Here is a 24329-nt window from a genome sequence, read left to right as displayed (position 1 = left end):
ATTGTTTTAAAGATAGTAAGAGTAGTACGCTTAGCCTAAAAACTAAACAGAATCCTTCGCAGAAAGTTAATTGACAAGGATCAGAGCACCATATCTAACGTTTTCTCATGTCGCCGTGCGTGTGACTTTCGAATTTTCGAAATTTATTCCATACTAGAAGTGTTTGGATCGCAAAAAAGGTTAACGCAGCGGTTCTCAAACTGGGGTCCGTGAGGCTATTTTGCGGTGACCGCGAAAAGGTTGAAGTAATTCTATATTTTTATTTGGCGTCAGTTTATGCAAATGAATAGGTTTAAATCAAAGTAAAAGTGAGAATCGACCGTCTCCATTGTTAAACAATAGGCTTTATTCCATGACAACTAACAAAAATGCATTTGTTCGCGCACAATTGTAATGTTTTTTGTCTTGTCTGTGATGTCAGATGCTGTTTTTGGATCATTGTTATGCGCAATTTTGCATAACTAGCTAAAATCCTGCAATCAACTTTCGTTTTTCTGAAAAACACATTCAAGCTTAAGAACCGCGAGCCCTCGAAATAATGGCAACAGGTCCGTTTAGAAAAAAATAACGAAAAAGTTTGAGAACCACTGGGTTAATGCAACTGAGGTAAATTTTGTCAGGGATTGTGTATCATAAAATATGGCAACCCTAGAATAGCTGTTTAGAAACTAACGATATATAAAGGCATTGGGTTAAGCAACAAGCTATTAAAAACGCGTCGAAAGTTAACTCACAAGCACCGTTGCCTGCATTGTATGCTGCACGTGTCAACTTCGTAATAGGGGATCGTCATATTGACCATATCAGCTAAGATGAATATATTCATACTGGGATCAGCCCTGAAGTGGTCAATTTGACGATCCCCTATTACGAAGCTAACATGTACAGCATACAAGGCAGGCAACCGTGCTTTTGATTCGACTTTCGGCGGTTTCTCCACTGAGCTTGTGTAGCTCAGTTGGTAGAGTGGAAAAACTTCTTTCATTGGTTCGAATCCCACTGCAGGCTAGATTACGCCTGTGCCTTGTCATGTGGTGGTGAATTGGTGACCGGCTGATTCGGTATGACGCCTTCAATGGGCCTGGCGTACTGTGATTTATATACGAGTGTGCCGTGATCGCTGGTCTGCATAGATGCTTCAGAGCCGATCCAAGAATTTATGTTGTGCCGTAACATTGAGGTGCGTTGTGACTTTTTGTTTTGTCATAACAACCCATGGTAGAACATGTTTATTCGTGCATTTATTTTGAAATTTATAACGTCATAGGCGACCCCTCTATGACCTCACATTTATCATTATTCTGCTGACCAGAACAAACAATACTGACCCATCTGTCGTGGACAGGCGTTGTATGTCAAACAATTCCACACCTGTAAAAAACACAAAGATAGTGTGTGATGTAACAACCCATGGGAACAATCGCAGTTGTGACCAAAAAACACGACGTAACAAAATGTGGGATCTGTTGCGTCATAATGATTACTGAGTAAAGACTGAAGATGTTTATTTATATCACCTAGAACAAACAAGAGAAAAAATGAAGCGTAATAGATCACCTGTAAAAATTGTTCAACGAAAATTTAGTGTAACCAGGGCAAAGTTGGAACGCATGTGTTTAACACAGCCGTAGAGTGGCAAGCATGTGACTAGAAATTGTGAGATGCGGTGGGGGAGAGTTGGCAACCGTTTATGGTACTTGCTTCGTTTACCAGGGGTTGCCCACCACCGTTGACGTCATACTGATTACGACAGAAGTATCGTTGTAGATGTTTATACTTTAATAAGTCCTCGGCTATCTGAGCTACTGCTTGTCTGAGCTTAGTCCGATTAAGAAGACGGCGTTCCTTAAATATAGTTTATTAACTGAATGAGTTAAGAGTGAGATTTGAGAGAGCAAGATTGTAATGTCTCCAAACCGTCAACATCCGAGAGTGGGCTTAAAAGTAGAATTTATTAACATTTTCGATGCACGAATTTGGTTAGTTACTTAATAAACAAAATAGAGGAATGCATTCGTGTGAAAGAATATTGTTATAATTGCGACGCAGATGTAAAGTTATAGAATTTGGGTCGGCATCTGGTCCGTTTATTATCACGGGTCGAACCCAGGACACTCCCGGGGATCAGTTTTTTATGTGGGTCAGGCGCGCTGGACCATTCGGCCACGTTCCTGAGGGTCCGTTTGTTTTTTGAAAAGTCTGAACCCGAACTCTGTGTTCAACGCGTTTAAGCCGCACCGTTAAATAGGCTGGTAAATAGTAATCATTGCAGATTTGTGGTGAAAAAAAGCTTAGTCAAATATTAACTCAGTTAAGTATGAACTGCATGTTGCTGCAGGGAGAAAGTGTGGTCAGGTATGTTACTGCGAAGCTCCACACGACCTGTACGGGGTTCTGCAGCACTGAGTTTGGCTGATTTGTTGTTGGCATTCAATATGGAGCCGTATACTTACTTTTTCGCTACTGTGAAACAGGTTTACAGTGTTTAAAGCATTGTTTTCTGGAAGAACTCTTAACGCAGGAAACACACTGAAACATATGCAAGACTGGTTGATATGGCTTTTTGGTTAGGTCGCTAAAACTATTTAGAAGTAGTTTACCTTCATTTAACTCGCCATAAATAGGATGGATAACATCGCAATGGTTTTAATTTTGTTAAAATAAGTTTCTGTTGTCTTCAGGAATCGACAAACAAAACAAAAGGGCTAAATCCAAATTTTGTGACTTGTATGTGTGACAGACAAACGTTATAACGTCAGGGATATAATGTAGAAAATGGCAAGCTTGGAAAGTTACATTGTACAACGCGTCATTATCAGCTGCAGTTAGGTATGCAACGCCTGGCGCAACATTTTCGAGTTTTAGCGAAAGTTTAACCCGATAACCAATGTCAACATTGTCGATGAAATATCTTGTAGTTGCAGAGAATACAACCTACACTGCAAGGAAGCCACAAATAGGCTGTTTAAAGGAATTTGGAAGACGTTTCAGAAACTCGGTTAAGATAAACATAAATTCATAACTGGGGTCAGCCTGGAGCGTTTATGTAGACCACCGATCACACTCGTGTATAAACGTATGAATCGAATGGTTCATTGAAGGCAGAAAAATCGGTTTAGTTTATTTCGCTTGGTGAAAGAAAACACAATTGTACTAAAACAATCACCAAACTGGACATATCTGCAACAGTATGTTATTGGATGTTGATAAGGTAGACGTTTTTACAACTCCAACTTTATGACCCAGAAGCAGCAATCAATTTAAGTCTAATATAATATATATCGTAAAAAAAACTGAAACGAAAAAACATGAAAATCTTTGAAGGATTGGTCGCCGCCCCTTTCACGCCCATGCACGCCGACGGGTAAGTATGACGTCAGACCACTGTTAGGTCACACACGATTTGACATATGTGTTTGTGACGCAGGACAATCAATCCGGATGTGGTGGACAGATATGTTGATGTTCTGGTGGAGCAAGGAGTGAACGGTGCATTCGGTGAGTGTTGGTGTGGTTCTCTTGGGAACAACGAATGTCAAACGTAATATGTAGGAGCATTTGCCAAATATTTAATACAGTTGTAAACTTTTTGAAGTTTTTCTTCGTAACGATCCATTGACCACTGACTTAAACAATCGAGCTCTAAATATTTTGTTCAGTTGAATATTTATCTTCGCCACTTTTGAACAATCGTGGTTCAGGCTGCACCTGCTGCTGCTCAGCCAAATATTTAATGCAGTGGCTTCTCTTAAATGTTTTCTATTCCTACTCTGTCTTGTAAAAGCATCAACTGATTGGGATTGGGAAACGTTTTTGTTTGTACAAAAATATTTTCTAGTTTCGGTTTATTTTCTTTTTCGATTATAGGATTAAGGTTGCTTGCTTAGCCCAGTAATATAAAAAACCGAATGAGAAAATTGCGCAATGCGGGTATAATTATAAACTTAAGTTTATCAATTTGTAACTAAATTATTTTGTAATTGAGTTTACCACGAGATTTTATTTCCCACCAGCCAACGGATCGACTGGGGAGGGAATAAGTCTTACACTGGATGAGAGAAAGAAAATGGCCGAGAAGTGGATGAGCGCAGGAAAGGGAAAGTAAATTTTCAAATGTTTAAAATACGGTTAAATGTTTCAGAAACTGTGAATATATTCAAACTCCTCCCGTATCCACTTGGGGTCACGCTTCACCATAATTGGGGCCAAAATATAGAAATTAAAGGAGACTTTTTATCAGACAATCTGCTCAATCAACTACGTCATGTTGTGTAAAAGATCCAAAAACGCAATTAAAAATGTGTGGATGAACATTTTTTTGTCCTTATTTACCCATATTTTATATTATATTGCCCCCTCTCTCCCCCCCCCCCCCCCACTCCTAAATCTGGACCCAACTTAGACTGTTACGTAACAGTTAACACTTTGTTTCAGACTCGATCACGTCATCATTCACATCGGGACAAACAATTTGCAGGAAACAAAAGAACTGGTCAGTTTAAACTTATTCCAAATCAACAATTGAAAAGCTAATCGTCATTGTTACGTCACACAGGCACGTCACGCGGCTTCGATTGGTGCTGACGCGATATCGGTACTTCCCCCTAGTTATTTCAAACCCCCAACTGTGAGTGCGCTTGTGACGTATCTGGCTGGGGTAGCGGGGGAAGCGCCCGATGTGCCCATGCTTTATTATCACATCCCTGAAATGACAGGAGTCGATTGTAAGTGGGAGGAAAGTTGTTGTTGTTTGGTGACTAAAGTAGTTTTTTTTTCACAATAAAACCCGAAATATGCCTGATTTAAAATCGAATTGAGCTTAGTTTAAACCTACATTAGTCTCGAAAATTTGTGAGATCCCGATTAAAAATAATTTTAGGGCAAATGCTGACAAACCCGACTTTTCGACAGCTTAACGTTATTGTCAAGTTAGATTGAAAACCCGTGCATTGTGTTTCTAAGATTCTATTTCATGTAGAATTTCTAAAAACTAAATAAATTGTGAATAGACCATTGTGACTTTCTTGCCGTAGGTTGCCGACCCTTCATTAAATTAATGTTATGAGTCAAAATATCATCAGTTTGAAACAAATAGTCAACTATATGTTGTATTGTTGTAATGATTATTGGCAAAGTTGCGTTGTTTTCTGACCCCCAGTTTCCATGATCGACTTAATGGAAGAAGCTTCGAAAAAAATCCCCACATTTGCGGGGTTAAAGTTCACGGCGTTACGCATGGATGACTTCGGTTTGTGCGCTGAAAAGTTTGGAGACCGAATGACGTTGTTGTACGGGAAAGACGAGGTGACGTAACAATAAGGGATATATTGTTTCTGTGGATTTAACGAATTCTGACTCAAATGAGAGTTTGCTCACATTACTTAGAATATTGATCAGTTTATTTCAAATGATGTTCCAAGTACACAATTCGCGGTTCAAAAAAAAACTAACCAGGGAAACAAAAAAGCTAGTATATTAGTGTATTTAGAATAATGTTTCATTTTAGAATAAAATTTTGGCTTGATCGTTTCTTGTTAGGTGTTCCAAGTGTTCCGCAAAAAAAACGTGTTTAAGGAGTTTATCTCTCATTTTCTCATTTTCTTAAGATCTGCAGGAGTCACAAACACGTGGCCCGCGGAACACATGCATCTCCCCAACAAGTGTATTTGTGCGGCCCGGCAAAGTAAATTTTACAAGTTTAAGCAAAAACTTGTCCGAATGATCCGGCGAACCTGTTAATGTATATATGCCACGATTGCTTTTGGGGAACCATATATACACATATGTACCTCTTCATCGTATGCATTTATGTTGTTGTTGTGCACCTAGGTTAAAGAACTCTATAACACGCTGTAGCAGCAGTGCGTTCATCCATTACCTACTAATTGTGCCGTCCGCCGTTTTGCGCCCCCTAACGTCTCAATGTTGCGCAGCTATTTCCGGCTTGGTTATTGTTTAGTGCTATTGTGTCGCTTTGTCCACCAAGCGAAATAAACTCATCTCTTTTATGTACATCCGCAGCAACTGGTTTGTGCGCTCGCTCTTGGTGGGTCAGGAGCGGTTGGTAGCACTTACAACTACGCAGGAAAGCTCAACCGAAAGATAATGGCCGCAATCAAGTCGGGAAATCTCAACCAAGCCGTCCAATACCAGTTCAAAGCGCAACGATTCCTGCAATGCATGTTTCGTCACGGTGAGTGGGGGGAAACACCTGTAGGGGAAGTCCTCTGTGACGTTTACGTAATAATTAATCGTTTTTGCTGGCTTGACTTTCTGCTAGAATGAAAATATGGAAACATTGTTTAGAGTTGGACTTCAGAAACCAAAGCTATTTGTTTAATTAACGGAAATCTACGTACGTGGCATAAAGCTTTTAACTATTTCACACTCTAACGCAGTGATTCTTAAACTGCTGGTGTGCCATAGAGAGATTCAAAGTGTGCCGCAAAATATGCCTTATTTTAAAGTGCAAACATTTCCTGGTGTTTATAAACTTATAAGTACGCGATAACAAGCTACTGGTGTACGTCACAACGTTTCGAAGCTCATATTTTTGTTATTGATAAAAAGTCATTATTACCCACCACAATAAAGTTGAAAACCAACATTCTTTGAACAACTTTTGTCATGTCTTCCTGCTAAATGAGCCGTGTACAAAAATTAGCCTAATGCGCTGCATGCGAAAAAGTTTGAGAATCACTGCTAGTCTAACGCGTTTTGTTTTCATCGATGTTACCAAGATGCGCACCCGCAACACATAAACTATTTTTAGGTTTGACTATTGGACTAAACAAATCTGTCGCGGAGAGGGTGACGGGTATTCCCCTAGGACCCCCTCGTTTACCCCTCCTTCCAGCCAGTGAGGAGAAAAAGACTGCTCTGTTTAAAGATTTGGAATCGATCGGGTTTTTCGACTGCGTCAAATAAACTCACTCGCTGGTGTTGAATCTTGTGTTTTATTTGTTTGTTTGTTTATTTTATCTCCTACAAATTCTGAGGTCAACGCTTGAGCATGATATTTATTCATAATGAGCCCGTTGTAGAAGAGATGTCTGTCACATTGCAAGTCTCTGTTGAGTTATATTTAATTTGATTTTTTTTTCGACTTTTTACGAAGTCGTTGACTTCAATTTAGTTTCTTTGAGTCTCGCTACTTGGAATAGGTATTGCGTTGGTTTAATGTCATCTTCGGCGACGCTAATGTAAGACTAGTCAATATTAAAACCAACAACTTTGTGCTGAGCATAGCAGTTGCATCCTGGGTGTGTGATTTTATTTTCCTGTGGAATCAGCCGAAAAATATTTTTTCACTGACAGGGTTTTTTTAAGGTTTGGTTTGGGTGACCGCTAAGTAGTTTTAAGAGACCGCAAGTGTTTCATTTAAATACCAAAAAATAGCCATATTTGCTTAAACGGGAATTTTGGGAAACCGCTGGAGAAATTTGGAGGACCGTTTCGGTCCCCCAAAACACCTTAAAAAAAACACTGGTCACTGACGATAAGCTTGATTTTCCGGGTGGTATTACTGGGGCTTGCGGTTTATCAGAAAAAAAATGAGTTTCAGATATTTTACGGGGTTCGAACCCACGACACTCCCAAGGACGAACTCCGATCGTTTTTTTTATGTCTGTACATGGGTTAGGCGCGCCAGACCATTCGGCCAAGTTCCTGCCAAAAAAATTCTGTCTACAAATGGACTAGATGGTCGGCACAGGGTTGTAAACGGCCTAAAATTGGAGGTCGAGCCCGAACCGAACCCAAAAGTACAAGCCGAAAACCCGGCCCGTATCTGAATCGTTTTTGAAAATCCCGTTGAGGCCTGAAAGTTTGACTGACAGGCCCATACTTGAAGCCTCAGAAAAGATCAAGACAGCAAACGAAACAGACAATTGGTCTTGACAAGGCGTTTTAGGGCTGTTTGACATTAGGTCAGGTCCAGCAACTGGCTACTTAGCTAGTTAATTTTACTTTTCAAAAACACTGACACAAAGTGTGAAAATCAAGCCCGAATCTAACCCGTTTTGGGGGGGAAGCCCGGCCGGACTTACAACTTTGGTTCGGCAAGTCGACGAATCGTGATGGACAAGTCAAATACATTAAGTTATGGCAAGATATCCGTTAGATGACACTAGATGGTCGTGCGCTCAACAAGCACTTCTACAGTGATGAAAGTCGAATCTATTTCACAAGGCAACAATCCGGTATTTCTCAATGTCATGCAGAAACTTTAATGTTACTTGCACGAAGCAATTTATGGTACGCCCACAAAAACGGTACCTTCTGCGTCACAATCTTGAAACAAAAACCTGCAGAGTATATGGTTACAATCATAACAGCTATCAGATAAAATATTTACAGATTTTAAAGTTTCATGACCTGCGTCTTGTACTTGCTACACATTTATATTCAGCCTCCTAGCGGCATGAGCCCATATGTTAACAGTTTCTTCGACGAAATAGTCAACTTTCATCAATGATACTGGTAGTAATCATCGTTCGAAACCAGTAATCCATTGTAGCAATCTATTTGTGTTGCTCACGTTAATTTTTCTGGCCAATTCCGGAATTGCTTAGTGTAAAAAATTAGGACCAAGTACATCAAAAAACAGAGGTCTTTTTTTAGCGGAATGTTTAGAAAAGTTTTTCAGCGAAATTGTTACAAAAACGGGGGTAAGGAAATCACCTGTAATTGGGCATGTTCATAACGGAAATTGCTTTACAACTCCGATAAAATGTGTAAAAATGCTTGCAAGAAGACTACTCTGTTTGTCGTAGCAGCTATAGCTGTTTATGATGACGTTTTTTCCCAATCCTTCAACGTTTGTTTCGTATGGCGTTAAAAAGCATCAAGTCCATAAATAAGTTTTAATTCTACTTTATTTGTAGTCATACGCGAATTGTAATTAAACATTAACCATTATTGTTTGTACTCGATTATGATGTCACTAACAAACAGACTGAGTGCGGTTTTATCACGTGATCACACCACGTGACTTTGTTGTTGTCAAACACGTGAAATCCCCTAAAACAACATTAACCCAGAATAAATGGTCGTAATGGTTATGTCCGGCCAAAATATCCTTGAGAAAACCAAAATTAACACTGTTTAAACATAGCTATGGTTTAAAACACAAACCCAAAACGCTTTGTTATAATTTGCACAATTTCATTTACAATCCAACATAAAACGTCAAAAAAATAAGAATAAAACACAAAAATAATAAAAAGTGTGAAAATAATGAAAAAACATACAACATTTTCGTCAATGAAAGTAATTGAGGTTGTTGTTTGTAAAAATGTCTTTGTGAAATGCGGACAAAGCTTTCTTACACGAGTAATACTTCTATGTCAGGCGGAGACGGCGGGAGATGACCGTTATCGATAAATCACCAATAGCGACACCGATCGATTAGTTAGGTCTGCTGTTCGAAATAACAGTAGCTTTCCTTTATCCGCCATTTTGTTTGCTTTGATCGTGTTTGGAAATCGTTGAAGTGTGCAATAAATTTTAATGTCACCGCCAAACTTTATAGCTGTTTGTAGTTGCACGTGCTTGCACGTTGCTTTGTTGACTTTTCAAACAGGTTTAAGGGTCAAAATGGCGTCACTTTCGGTTCGAAGAACTAGCCGTGCAAACAGCGTCAAATGTTGACACAAGCAGCAAGATAAGGTTACAATTCAAAAAACTTACTCGTTTCCCGCGCATTAGTTTCACTTATTTGGTGAATTTAAATTAACAGTAAGGTGTCAATGGCATAGTTAAGCAGTGGCTTGGAAAGTCAATTTAAAGTATTTTAGCCTAAAATCGCAAGAAAAAGTAGTGTAAAAGATTTTGAGGTTGAATAAATGTATTTTCATCTTTTATGTTTGTAACTCTATTTTAGCATGTGAATTTATCTGGTAGGATTGTGTAAAATTAGTGATAACTTACAATATACAATTATTATGTTGAATAACTTATAATCTGTAACTGTAATAAACAATTGACAAATATACCTTAAAGCCAATAATGCAAGTCCAAATAGTTTAAAACCTGAGCAGCCAGCAGTAGAACAAGTTATAATTAATACAACTTAAAGTAATATATAAATATAAAACTTGTTTATGTTGTTATGTTTGTCAATTTTTGTCAAAACAGTAGTTTTTTTTCATTTAACGATGGAATAGATATTCTACATGTTAAATTATCTGGGTGTTAAAATTTTAGGTGTGTAGCATTTGTACAAAATTTTCTGTGGTTGCCAAGTGTATTTTGCACAACTTTATTTCCTGAACATCAGTCACTGGATTATTGGATTATTATTTTTGGATTTACCTGAAAAAAACGATCAAGAAAATGAAGAGGCTCTAATTTTATGGTTGCCATCATACCATGCATTTACGTAATTAAAGGTATTCAACATCAAATATTTTACATTGTATTGACAACATATATTATTTGCAGCAACATGTTCGGCTTTTTATAACTTGACCAAAAAGTTGTTGGCATGACTACCAACAGATGTTTGGTTGAATAGAACGATTTAAATTTTAATGTTAATCACTTACAATAGCAGCAGCTTGTTTTGCATATAGTGGGGATTAAAATGTGATTATGGAGCCCTGTTTTAAAATGTGTTGCAAGCAAAAGTTTGTCATTTGCATACAAATTCAAGGACTGATCATTGGACTTTTCAACTCGCTTTAATCAAACAGTTTCAAAATAGCTGATCAGATATTTTATTTGTAGGTTTCATTTCATCCAATCAGCCTCTGTTGGCTTCAACTGGGCTGACTCTATAAAAGTAAGTATATAAATCTTAAATATAAAAAAAATGATAAATCTTTATTTTCAAATTATAACACAGATTTAGGTACACAAGACACTTACTTTAATAGTGGCTTTAATAAAAACCAAATTGCCAAGGATGTAAAATAATATGTCGGGCAGAGTTGTTTTATGACACAACAATAACCTCATACCTGGTTCTGTGAAGCACTGCACAGCCGAAACCGAAAATTGTTTGAGTGATTTTATTTCAAACAAGTTTTATTAATATAATGAACATTTTATTAATTGTTTACCATCACACATCAAATGAAAAGTATATATATGTTCGTCTTGTCATTGAACAATTTTGTTTCCAAAAGCTATACATAATGTGAAAGACATTTTTTCACTGCAAAAAGCTAACTTGATCTCAAACTTTAAAAGTGCTTCGAAACCTGTCCTGTTTGTTTTTGGAAATAAGTAGCAAGACAAGCAAGACAAAACATTAAAATGTGCATGAAACAAAGACATGTGTTTGGGGGAATCACCTCTGACAGCTGGTTGATGCAAACAAGTTATTGAGCTGGTTGCCATGGTGAATTTTGGCATGTTTCCAGGAAACCACTACTGCTTGCCTCCCCAATTGCTTGGTAACAAGCAATCAGCTGTTTCCCCAATATTATTTATCCTACCCAACAAACAGCTATACAAATTAGGTTGTTGATAAGAAAAACGTAGAAATAGAAATGGGTTTTAAACCTCTAACAAAACTTGTTTCAAACAGTATCATGATTGCAAACAAATAGTTCCTTCATAATTGCAATTTTGCCAGTTTGTGACACTTATCATAGAAATACACTGTTCACTTCAAGCCCTCTACATATAAGTGCAGATTTCAAATTTATCTCATCTCTTTTCATGAGCACCTCTGTCTAGAAATCAAATATTGAACAAAAACTGAAACAGTTTTGGCCAAAAATGAATATTTACATAAGCATGTACATTTTTCTTCTGTATCTTTCTTCTGTACCCAAACAATATCACGAAAGGAAATCCAGGTTTTGCAAAAACTGTGACCAGTTTTATTTTAATGCTTCTTCAGTGTTCTCATGATCTATCTCTGTTTAACCTTCTTGCAAGTATCTGTGGCATATTGAAACAGAAGCAAATCAAATACTTCTCTTTGACAAGATATTTGACAGGGTAATATCAGTGCAGTGTTGAACATGGTCTGACACATCTCAATGTGGTGAGCAACATGGATGGTCTGTTTGTTAACATTCCTCTACAGGCAGATGTAGGCGGTGAACTTTGATCGGTGGTGATTCATGCTTGTATGTCACACAGCACAGAAATAGTCATGCAAACACCATATGTGGGTTGAATGCAAGTTAACAGTACTTGTCCCAAGTTTCAGAGTCCAAGTTATGTTGAATGCAGGTTCTTGTTAGGTTAGTATTAACATTGTTCCAGGTAATGCTTTCAGGAGGTTTAAAATTTGTTATGTTTGGTGCATTTCTGTTGGTATGTTGTTGACAGTGGGTTAGGTTAAATTGGTTTAGTGACAGAAATGCTAGCAAAACTGTACCGAAAAAAGTATAAAAATAGACCAGGCTTATACAAAATAAAAATAGTTTGGTGGTTACCACTTAATTTCTTGTGATGACTTGACTATTTCTTTGAGTTGAAGCAGCTTGCACAGTTCAAAAGGGGAAGCACTTTGTTTTTGTGATGACTTAATTTCCTTCAGCCAATGTTTGGCACCCAACCAATGTGGTTCAAATTTGCTTGTAGTTGTTTGAACCAGGATCGTAACAAACATATTCAGGTTGACTTTAAAAGGGAGCAGACTTATTGATTTTTTGAAGTAGACTAGAAACACTTTTAGGACAAGCACATAAGTGCTCTTATGTGATGCAACAATGTATCAATTCCATTGTCATTGTCGTATCGTTTAGAAACAATCTGTAATCGCCGTTTGTTCGCGATTTTGAGCCGACTGGTTTCAAACATAGATCCAGACAGTGATTATGAATAGAGTCAGACAATGACCAGTTTACAGGGAAAATGTCAGCTCCTTTTCAGTGTTAAGATCATCCGCGCTTTGTTATCTAAACTACACCACCATTGTTTATGTTTATAGTTTGATGTGTGAGCGAACAAAGAAGCATAAATTGTTTCGTAATAATCTCTTAGTCTTACGTCATATGACTCGTCACGTAGAGAAGTCCCGCCTTTTTCGCGACGCCCCACATTTTTTCTTGCCGCGAGCTCGCCTTTGTCTCTTTAACTAGGTCGTGTGTGTTTGTGCGTGTGTTGAAAGAGAATGCGGCGTGTAGTGGGTGTGCGCGCGCGAGCCTTCAATCTTGTTGCATTTGACTGAACAAGGAACGAGACGAGACGGCCGCCAGCCAGCACAGTGTTTCTTTTGTGTCTAGTTTCTGCAAATGTTCCGCTTCTCTGCCTACTGCAGCCAGAACTTTCCCGTCATATGTTTCACAGTTTGTTTATTGAAATGCGAGATCAGCAAAGGCGGAAGTATTCGGTTTCAGTAGAAAGCGCCAGTGCAGCTCAGTGAAGTTCCGCCATGAAAAATAACCGACGCCGCCGTCGAATGCTTCATGCATCACATGATGTACTGTCATGCCTGTGTGTGACGTCACTTGCGACGAAAGGGCGATTATGACGTAACACAGATCAGCTGTTATCGGGCCAACTGCACAAGTCCATCACAGAGCTGCATGCGAGGGTCAGTAGCAGTGACAGGCTTCGCACGTTTGTATGAAGCTGGTGTGAGGCGAGAACAACCGCATGATGAGCAGCAAGGTCAGAACGATCGCAGCTTCCCGATTGGTTTCCTTAACTTTGTGCGGTGCCCTGAGGCTTCTTCACACAACTTCGCTAATTGTCGCTGCCGTCTATGACGTGTCAAAGCCGTCCGTCACGCAACGCCGCACTGGTGTTTTTGTTTCCGATGTCGTAAACAAAGCAAGACAATGTGCGCTGGCGGAAGTTGAGGCTGCGCTGCGTTTTAATACTGACAGGGAAACATCAGGCAAGATGTAGGTTGGATCGCTGGAAGTCACGCGTGTGCGTCATCGGTGTTGGGCCGCTTTAATCGATACCAGAAGCAGGTCAGTGCCACAGAGAGGCGACACACTAACTTGGGTGTTGGGCCTTCATGACATACTGGTCAAATTAAGTGTACAGAATAAGTTTGGCAGAAGTTATGAAGCTGTTTTGTTGCAGTTGGTTAAGTTTTTTGACAAGTATTTTTTTCCACCTTAAGAAGTTTTTTTTTAGTTGTCAGTACCAAACACAGTGCTGGTGTTGTAAATATCCATTTGTTGGCATTTCTGTTTTCTTGCAGAGTTGGTTAAGCATTTCGATAAGTTATCTGGCAGAGTATCTGAAACTTCTAGCTGTTTGTGACTGTATTGACGGTGCAATAAATGCCTTCATGGTGGTAAAACAAGGACTACTGCATTCAACATCATGCAACGCTAACTCTTTGTACACGGACTTTATAAACGGGAGGAGTATGTGGGGTTCGACAGTTACGTGTGGCGACACTGGTGGTCAAAACCGTGCGACATGGAACGAACTTTCATCATGTAGAATTGATTGGTTTAACAACAAGTTAAACAAACCCCAATCTGATTTACACCCAGCAAAGTATGACAAGCCAGTCGTAAATGGAAATATGTCATCTATACGACATCAACACGAGCAAGATTCCACCCAATATGATGGTGGATCACTGTGTAGTTCAGTCAGAGGTGCTTTACATGTTTTCTTCTGCTTCTGGATTTATAAATTGGGAACTAAACGTCCACAACTAATAGTCATGTGTTACGATTTCCATTCTTACCCAACCACTTTCAAACTACATACAACACAGCATTGACACATCTTATCTTGTTAAATTATGAGTAATTGTGGAGTTAACAAAAGAATGGTTGGTTTGTAACTATTAAAATCTGTATTTTACATTGAATGTGGAAAAAATTGCACAGGAACTAGACAACAACAAAGACATATATACACTAAAACTTAAGTGTTGACAGCAATATTTTAAATATGTTTGCCTTACAAAGTCTAACAGCTTTTTATGTTAGGCCCTGTCTCCCCTATACCTTATCTTTTGGCCAGGTCATTGTTTGCACTGACAAAAAAATACTACAGACTGACCTGTAAAGCTCTTTGCTACATGTGTGTTCAAATATATAAACTAAAACAAACTTTATTTTTGTTTAGGAGTTCCTGGCAGCAGCAAAAACCCATTCACTTCATTACTGGTCCCTCTTAACTCAATTGGTGAGTAACAAATGGCATAAAACTTATCAATGGTTTCATTGCTTTGGTTTGTTTTATGACTGTTAAAACTAAATACCTTAATTTTTGATAGCTAAGCTGTCATATTATTTTACTCCTTTATATGTATTTGTTCACATATCCATCCATAACATTCAAATGTCTGTTTTACCATGTTTTAAAGCTTAGAACGGGGCTAAAAAGTATTTTATTTATAGCAGTATCTTGTATTTTACGTCAACCAGACATGTTTTTGGTTGATCACTATCAAACACAGTACTGATGTCATAGTATTCGTTTGTGGTCATAGATGTTGTATAGAGTGGGACATTTAATAACATGAAGTATTTTGTTCAGGTTTAGGGGAAGGAGGGGGCTGTGGAGATTGTTCCGATCATCGCTCGAATCGACGTCAAAACAGTAAGATGTCGCAGGATATGGATCAACAACTGTACGCCCAGCAACAAAAGGTATTTGCAACTATTTGTCTTTGTACAAATCATGAAATTGAGTTATTAAGAGGGAGGTATGCATGTCAACTGTGTGCTATTGTCTGATATATATAATTTTGTGTAATTGTTTTTAAGCAAAGGGCCTGAAATCTTTGTAAATTATGACCAGTGATTGGTAACACTTATGCTCCGACATAACCAAGGACTAAAATGTTCTGCACTGTAACATTTATGTTTTTTGCAAGGCTGTTTAGTTCCTAATTTTAAATTACACTCAAAGTACACATGCTGTGTTAACATTTATGTTGGCTGTTTGATTGTGGTAGTGGTGAGGCAAACTTGCATTTCATTGAACATACAGTAACTATAAAACAAATAAAGTAGTAGATGGAATAGAATACAGAAGATAGAATACAAACAGTTTTATTCAAATGTATATGAATTTGGATAAGACATGATTTAGTGTAGTGATTGTGCTGCATTTTGATGTTTTGAATTGTGGTTTAATTAATACATGGTTGATTTATATTTTGCAGGATCAAATGGCTCGGATACCAGGTCAATTTCGTGACGCACATAAAGCACCAACGCGAAAACTATCAGTGGATTTAATTAAAACCTACAAGCATATTAACGAGGTTAGTGAATTTTTAATGCAGTTTTTTCCTCTTTACACCTTTATGCATAATTGATAATTTTCTCCTTGCGCTGTGTTGTGTTGTGGCACTTAACTGTGCTTCTGCTGCGAAGATGTGTCTCAGATATGTTTTAAGCAATAAAGTGGGGGTAAGTTAAAGATGGAAGCATTACTGATTAAAATCTGTTTCTAGCTTGGTGCCAGGCTTTGTAACTCTTACTACAATGTATAACAGATTGATACAATGTGCTTTTGTGCTCTTTAAGCTACAACTCTGTCCAGGAAAAGTGGTGTAATTGTGTTAGTTTGATTTGTTAAACTTTGTAATGGCAGTAAAGATGAGTTTGTGATCACTAAGTTTTAAGCTGATAATATTTGTGTTTAGCCCGTATCTTAAATATAAAATATCCATTTGACTGTTATAAATATTTGGTAGTGAGCAGTGGTGGGATTCAAATTTTTGTCAGCCGGTGCTGTTACAAAAAGTCATATATAGTATCCAGTAATGCTAACCGGTTCGCTGATCTCTTAAAACTATGTGAGCCGGTTCTATAGAACCGGTGCAAACCGGCTCAATCCCACCACTGGTAGTAAGTGTTGTAATCTAAAAGTATGGCTTGCAGTTTTCCTGCAAAAGTTTTTCTAGGGCTGCTGGGGGTTTGGAAAGTTTAATCAATTCTCACTAATAATTGGCCACACTGGTTAGTTTTTATTACCGACTGAATTAAGGCTTTGAAAGGTTTTTCTTATTCTGGATTTTTAAAAGTTTTTTTGTTTGTTCAGGTTTATTATGCGAAAAAGAAGAGGAAACAGCAAGTTGCCCAAGAAGACGCTCGTCCTCAGAAGGAGCGGAAAGTGTTCAACGATGGCTACGACGACAGTAATTATGATTACATTATTAAGAATGGTGAGAAGTGGAACGACCGATACGAAATTGATTCTCTCATTGGAAAGGGATCTTTTGGTCAAGTAAGTTTGTAAATATTTAGTGTGATTATTTGCCAATATTAATAAAAAAGGTTGCACACTTCTTTACATTGTTTTGGGGTTACACAAAGTTTGGAATGTTAACTTGCATTAAAATATGCTGCAGTTTTCGATGTACAATTTTAATCAAACAAACAACATTATAAGTTGTTAATTGCAAGTTTTGTTTAAATTCATGTGTTGCTCTTGCAGGTTGCCAAAGCCTTCGATCATGAAGAACAAGAATATGTTGCCATAAAAATCATCAAAAACAAGAAAGCTTTTTACAAACAAGCTTTAATTGAAGTTCGATTGCTTGAATTGATGAATCGCTTCGACTCGGAAAACAAGTATTACGTTGGTGAGTTGTCTTCTGTTGTAATAGCTCACTTTTCTAGTCTATTGTACTGTTTAAAACAAATTTTACACAAAGACCTAAACTGGAGCTCCATATCCTGGCCAAACTAGCCCACACAGTCACAGTTTTGCCATGAGAGACATGTTGGCAACATAACTTTTACAATTTTTTGCATTTTCTCGTCTTAAAGCTGCTCTTGAAGTAGAAAACAAAAAATGCTAGCTGTAATTACAAGCTATTTTACATACATACAAATTGATGTGTTCAACTACTTAACTGTTATTGTTTTTTTTGTTTCCAGTTCGATTAAAACGTCATTTTCACTTCCGGAATCATCTCTGTCTTGTGTTTGAACTTTTGTCGTATAATCTCTACGACTTGTTGCGAAACACAAACTTCCGAGGAGTTTCACTCAACCTCACAAGAAAATTTGCACAACAAGTAAGTCTCATTTTTATTCATCAAACATTGCATGTTTTGAAACCTTATAGGTCGAAACAGTGTGCACTGTCTGCAGCTTATCATTGCTCATTTTACTTCATAAAATACACCCAAACCACAGAAAGGGTTTTTGGACCAAAAATAAAACTGGCCTTGGTAACAGTGTTTTTACCATAATATTTATTAAGCAGTGAAGCCCCAACAAAGTTCGTAGGTTGTTGAGATGTTTGTTAGATTTAAAACTTCTTTTTTTACAAACAATTATGTCATTACGTTGCTGAATATTAAGTAGTAAAACCCAAGGAAAATGTATATGATTAACATTTTTGTTAGTTTTGCTTACAAATCTTTGTTCTGTGTAATAAGCATTTATATTTTCAGTTGTGTACCGCGCTCCTTTTTCTCTCGACGCCGGAAATTAACATAATTCATTGCGATTTGAAACCTGAAAATATTCTTTTATGCAACCCAAAGCGGAGTGCCATCAAAATTATCGACTTTGGCAGTTCGTGCAGGCTTGGTGAAAGGGTAAGTGACTGCATATAGAGGTTTGCCTAAAATAGGTTTTGTTTGACTAAAAATCAATATGTATGAGCTATATTTAAAAACATGTAAATAAATATATACATATATATATATACAAAGCAGTGAAAATAAAAACCAAATTGTAAAAATGCTAAACTGAATTCTTATTTTCATGTTATTTCATTGCAGATATACCAGTACATACAGTCACGGTTCTACCGATCGCCCGAAGTTTTGCTCGGAATTCCTTATGACACTGCAATTGACATGTGGTCATTGGGTTGTATATTGGTGGAGATGCACACAGGAGAGCCAATATTCGCTGGATCAAATGAGGTGAATAACAACCAGGGGTTTTTACCTACAGATGTGGGATGTTGTGTTTCACACTGTTCACACAGCAGCAAAAATCCTACAAAGTTTCAAAGTGTCCACCTGTTAAATTGCATATGTTGTGTTCTATGTCTTGTTTATGACTGTTAAGTAGCTTTGTTTGTTCTTATTACATTGCAACTGTCTCACATAAAACTGTTGTCATAGCATTGATTGCTTGAAGAAAAAAAAAACAGATATCATCAAATTCTTAACCTTACCTTAACACAGGCCTTTTCCTGTAAATAGATATATATGCTATCATGTAAATAGATATGGGTTAGCGATTCAGACGATAAGATTTAATACTGAAGTTTTCTATTTATTGAAGACCAGATAACAAAACTGTTGTCATAAGCATGGGTTGGGTGAAAAATAGATATTGGCAAACTGCTGTCCTATATATATATATTTATATACATGTATATAGATGTGTGATAGTGCATTATGCTAAAAGATTTAACACTGAAGTTTCCATTTATTAACAGGAAGACCAGATGAACAAGATAGTAGAGGTGTTAGGAATGCCACCACAACATATGTTGGAGAATGCCTCGTCACAAAAAGTCAGGAAAATGTTCGAACGACAAAGTGACGGAACATGGAAAATGAAAAAACAAGGCAAAAAGGTAAAACGTGTCAATAAGTTGTAAATCTGATAAAGGTGCTCCACCCAATGGTTCTGACATTAAGAATTACCTTCGACTGAAAATGTGGTTGTGGAAATTATCTGTTTCTTAAAGTAGTCATTATTGATATTATTGTAAAACGTTGATGTTTTTGATTTGAAAAACACAAGTGTGGACTGAATGAAGTATAAAGCTTTCGATAAAAATGTTGTGTCTGATGAGTTATACAAAATTGTCCGAGAAAAATAATAGTTTGCGAAAATGTTGTTTCTATTTATATTTGGTTAGGGACAAAACCCAAGTTAGCTGACAAATATTTTATTTTTAAGTGTGACAAATAAGTATAACCCCTGTCCCCTCATTTAAACTTTCACTTTCTTAACATTCCACCATTTCCGCCTCCTTTTTGACCCAAACATAAATTTCTTCATCACATTCACAGTACAAAGAACCTGGATCCCGTAAAATCCACGAGATTCTTGGAGTTGAAAGTGGAGGACCTGGTGGAAGAAGGGGATCGGAAGCAGGACACACTGAGCAGGATTATCTCAAATTTAAAGGTACAGCTATTTGTGTGCATAACAGTGTTGCTGGAAGTTTGAGGTAAAACTCAGTGACAATGGTAGAATTGGCACGGACTGTTAAAACTGATTTTTGTGCTTATTCAAATAGAATCATAAACAGATCATTAATAAACATATTTGCAGAATAAACATACAATAGTTGACATATAAACACATTCATCAAGTCAACTACCACTGCACACACCAACTGCAACTGAACAGACTCAGTGCAAGATCATGCAATGTGCCACTTGTCACATGGCAAAACCAGTCATGCATCAAACTCAGTGAGGCATAAATAAAGAGCAACTATTAAATTCAGCTTGGGACAAATTTTAATCTAACACGGACAACAATATGTGTTTCTCAAACGTTTTCTGTATGACCTTAACAGTTGTGTGATTTATAACCTGAAATATTAAGGTACCACTATTTGTGCAAGAAAGTTGTCAAAAATGAATGCACAGCTATCATGGAATGTTTGGTTACAGACACAATATTTCAACATATGTTTCTCTAACTTTTCCTATACTTTTTTAAGAGTTATGTGATTTAATACACAACACTCACTAATGATTTATATTGAGGCATTGACACCAGTTTGTGAACATCGAGTTTTGGTGCTTATTAGGGATGGGCCGAGCCGAGCCAGAACCCGAGTACTCGGTACCGAGCATCGCTGTTTTTGATGCTCGGTGTTCGGCCGAGCAGTTGCACAAACTGACCCGAGCGTTAAATTTGCATAATCACGCCCTGCTAACATATGCAACTAGTGTTATAAATGGTGTCTTTGAACAAAAACGAAAGATTTTTCAAATGCACTAGATGGTGGGAAAACGCGTATTTTATGGGCATGTACAGGTTAATAAAACACCGCCGGTGACGTAAGAGACCTTATTGAGCTAAAACGTAGAAAGTTTTTTTGTGACGTCATAATGCACCGAGCATGCTCGGCCGAGCACCGAGCATTAAAGTGAGATGCTCGGTGCTCGACCAAACAGAACATTTGCAGTTTTGGCACATCCCTAGTGCTTATTATGAGAATTAATGATTTAGACAAGTTTCTCTGTAGTAGGCAATTATATTGCACACTTACGTAACTGTTCATTATCCATGCTTGTCAGATGAAGTCAAATAAACTTCAAAACAGTGCTGTATGTGCTTATCATCTGTCATTTGAGTTTATTTTGCTACAAGGTCTGCTTTTCAAAATCTTTCACTGATTTTGCTCAAAAACACTTGATTTGATTCATATAATTTGAAATGAAACAAAATAAATAAATTTCTATTTGCATTTTTAGATTTAATCCTTCGAATGTTGACGTACGACCCCAAGGAACGTCTCACTCCCTTCTATGCATTGCAACACAGTTTTTTTAAGAAAACAGCTGACGGGTCAACAAATACAAGTTCAAGTCCGGCTCAAGATCTAAGCAGCTCATCAGGTTGGTGAAGACCATGAACACTGTTTCGACCTATAAGGTCTCATCAGTGCAGCTGGTGACAAGAAATTGGCCGATTGGCTAGTGTAGCCAGAATCTAAATGAATAACTGAAATTTTTCCACTGTTAAGACATAATAGATTTAAGTTGTACAAGCAAGCATGAAGGTGGAAATGTATTGACTGTCACTCTCCCTGCTTTGGGTGTTAAATCAGATTAAATAACTTTCAGGATTGCCACACACATGTTTGTCACTAAGCTCTTAAACCTATGATGATAGTTGCACTCTGCAAAACTAATACTTTGCAGTACAGTCAGTGGTGGGATTCAATCTTTTGTCAGCTGGTTCTGTTACAAAAAGTCCATTGACAGTAACCAGTAATGCTAACTCGTTCGCTGATCTCATAAAATTTCGTGAGACAGTTCTATAGAACCTGTGCAAACTGGCTGAATCCCACCACTGTGTGCAGTGTATTAAACCACTGGTTAGGGAACATACATGTCCACCTGATGTAACAGTGTATGTTTTTTTCCAGCTGGTAGCGGATCATCATGTGGCCGAGCTCGCTCCGATCCCGGTAGCCAGCAAGCTTCATTTTCCACAACAGCTGAAATCTACGCAAGGGAGAGTTCTGCTACTTATGCATCACCAGGTCAGTGATGTTTTAGTTTCAAAAGTTGACAATATCACCACATTCTTGTGCAACCTAGAAGCTGTGTTCGAAACAGGGCTGTTGTATTTGATATGCATTAAAGAGCCACAACGGAATAAAAAAATGTGTTTTCCATAACCTTTTGCTAAACACAGAACTTGAGAAACTTGTGCTGTATGAAATTAATTACACAGACATTTCAAAATTACTCGTGTCATCATAAGTGCAAAAAGCATTCTGCAACAGTTTATATTTGTTAAACTATATAAAGACTCTATGTCAGTTTATATGATCAGAAACTTGCAATTTGGATGCATTTATTCAAAGTAAACTCTTTTCACATTAAGGCCTGTTAACATGAATACATAAACCTGTCAAGACATTGTCAGTTTGATGCGCACTGCAATTCTGCAATAAGTTTCTGTACAGGTGTTCACAACGCAAACATTATCACAAACCAAACCTATGCTGGTGTCGATAACTTTGTGTATATAACCCACAGTTTGTTGGATCATGTGTATTTGTCCCCAAATATTTAACTGACAAACACTTTTCATCCACAGGTTACGGCAGTGGCACTTACATTTCTCCTTCTGTGCCCAAAGTCAAATCACCGACGGCCCCAACAACATCCAACAGCACTGGAGCGTATCCACAGTATGCTCACTCATCCGGAGCCATGTTCCCCCCTCAATCGCCCCCCAAACCCCGGGTGGAATATTTGCTGAACAACGTCGCAAGTGGGGGCCAACCTCCCTTTCCTGGGGCTTTCTACGGGAGTAACTCACCTACCAATTATTACCCCCCGACAGGTTCGGGTGATGTAGCTTCTGTGATACTAGGAGCTCATCCACCTTACATAACCCAACCCGTGGTACCCATGGAATTCACCCAACAACCCCTGGGTAGGAACCCAACCGGGAGTCACCAAAGGACGCAACAGGACTCACCCATGGCAGGGGTGCAAGTGCAGCAGTCCCCTGTCCCATCTTCGTGACGTATGTGACATAGGGGGGTCTGGGAGATCCCCTAAACCGACGATATTCAAGTGGATGTTACGTGTCGAGAGTTAGAAGACACGAATTTGGCCGGGGATGCGGCGTATTTATGGTGCTGAGTGGCACGGACACGAACACGATGGTTTTCCTTGTAAATATTTCTCTACTTTTCCCTTTTTTACCTGTTTCTCTATTTTGCCATGATGCAAAAATACAAAACGACATAAAATTTATTTCATGTGCAGTTTATTTGGACTAGTGTATGACGCAGCAGTTCAATGACCTAAAGGAACAAAATCGGAATCATAAAACTGGAAACTGCCAGTAGATGTCAAACACGATTTCAGGCAAAAACGCTCGAAGTTATTCGTTACTTTGTAACTTAAATGTCCCGAAAGACTCCTGTCGTGGGTTCGAATCCGACCGCAGGCTAGATTTTTCTAGCCTGGCGTACTGTGATTTAAATGTGATATATGTCACTACTTTTGGCAACAAATACAAGATCATCCTGGTTCTGCCACGCACACCCCACACAATGCTTTTAAACATGTGATAGAAGTTACGCTTCGCGAAAACTAAAAATCTGTGGCACGCTTGTCAATCACTCGAGGCCAGCGTTTTCAGGCCATAACCCACCAGTTCAATTAAATAAATATCGTGAACCAGTCCATTGTTAAGTAAAGTTTAAGTAAGGTTCATCCACAGCAAGCATATTGCCTTGAAATATAATTTTTCAATACAGAATTTCCTGGAGTGATATTAAACAACTGACAGTAAAGAGGACTGCGTTTAACCTTTTAGTTAGTTTGTTGAGTTAGAGAGAGCTAGGGGTATTACCATTACAACGCAAGTGAATATGTATAAAGAACAAGGTGATGATGACGTAATTGTACGATTGTTTAGATTCTAAACAATAGAAGGTGTTAGGTAAAGACAACTAACAACTGAGGACCAAATAACACGTACATGCAATCACAGTCACCCGTATGATATTATCCGTGCTTATTTATTACTTCAATACACAATACTCCACAGCAAAACATACCTTGCACCATCATAATTTCTTTCACAAGCAATAAAACTTCGAAATCCTCCCAAAACCGAATGTCAACAAACACCATGTGACAAATGACGTCAACAGTTACCAGTTTGGGGAAGTACCTCGAGGAACAATGTGCAAAAAAACAGAGACATGTGGCGTTTTCGAAATGTGCTCGATGTTTTGTGTGC

The 24329-nt window shown here is 38.0% G+C and overlaps 2 protein-coding genes across 2 annotated transcripts; both read left to right on the top strand.

The window, feature by feature from the left end:
• The first annotated feature begins 3278 nt into the window (after positions 1-3278).
• LOC145214211 (N-acetylneuraminate lyase-like) lies at positions 3279-6964 on the top strand. Its single transcript, XM_080082703.1, has 8 exons — positions 3279-3364; positions 3428-3498; positions 4014-4101; positions 4435-4492; positions 4556-4724; positions 5159-5304; positions 6022-6193; positions 6773-6964. Exons 1-8 carry the CDS (start codon positions 3309-3311, stop codon positions 6925-6927), a joined length of 915 nt encoding a protein of 304 aa, XP_079938829.1. The 5' UTR covers positions 3279-3308; the 3' UTR covers positions 6928-6964.
• A 7135-nt stretch (positions 6965-14099) lies between these two features.
• Positions 14100-23332, top strand: LOC145213451 (dual specificity tyrosine-phosphorylation-regulated kinase 1B-like). Its single transcript, XM_080081733.1, has 14 exons — positions 14100-14528; positions 15007-15066; positions 15421-15533; positions 16052-16153; positions 16936-17121; positions 17332-17479; positions 17778-17917; positions 18299-18445; positions 18632-18778; positions 19303-19443; positions 19886-20003; positions 21308-21451; positions 21985-22101; positions 22665-23332. The coding sequence occupies exons 1-14, from the start codon at positions 14210-14212 to the stop codon at positions 23096-23098; spliced, it is 2316 nt and encodes a 771-aa protein (XP_079937859.1). The 5' UTR covers positions 14100-14209; the 3' UTR covers positions 23099-23332.
• Positions 23333-24329: the final 997 nt, after the last annotated feature.

The sequence above is a fragment of the Phallusia mammillata genome, chromosome 2, assembly GCF_965637545.1.
Source record: "Phallusia mammillata chromosome 2, kaPhaMamm4.hap1.1, whole genome shotgun sequence".
In the NCBI taxonomy this organism is placed as follows: domain Eukaryota; kingdom Metazoa; phylum Chordata; class Ascidiacea; order Phlebobranchia; family Ascidiidae; genus Phallusia; species Phallusia mammillata.
Note: the sequence above shows the minus strand (reverse complement) of the source record. Positions and strands in the feature narration are given on the sequence as shown.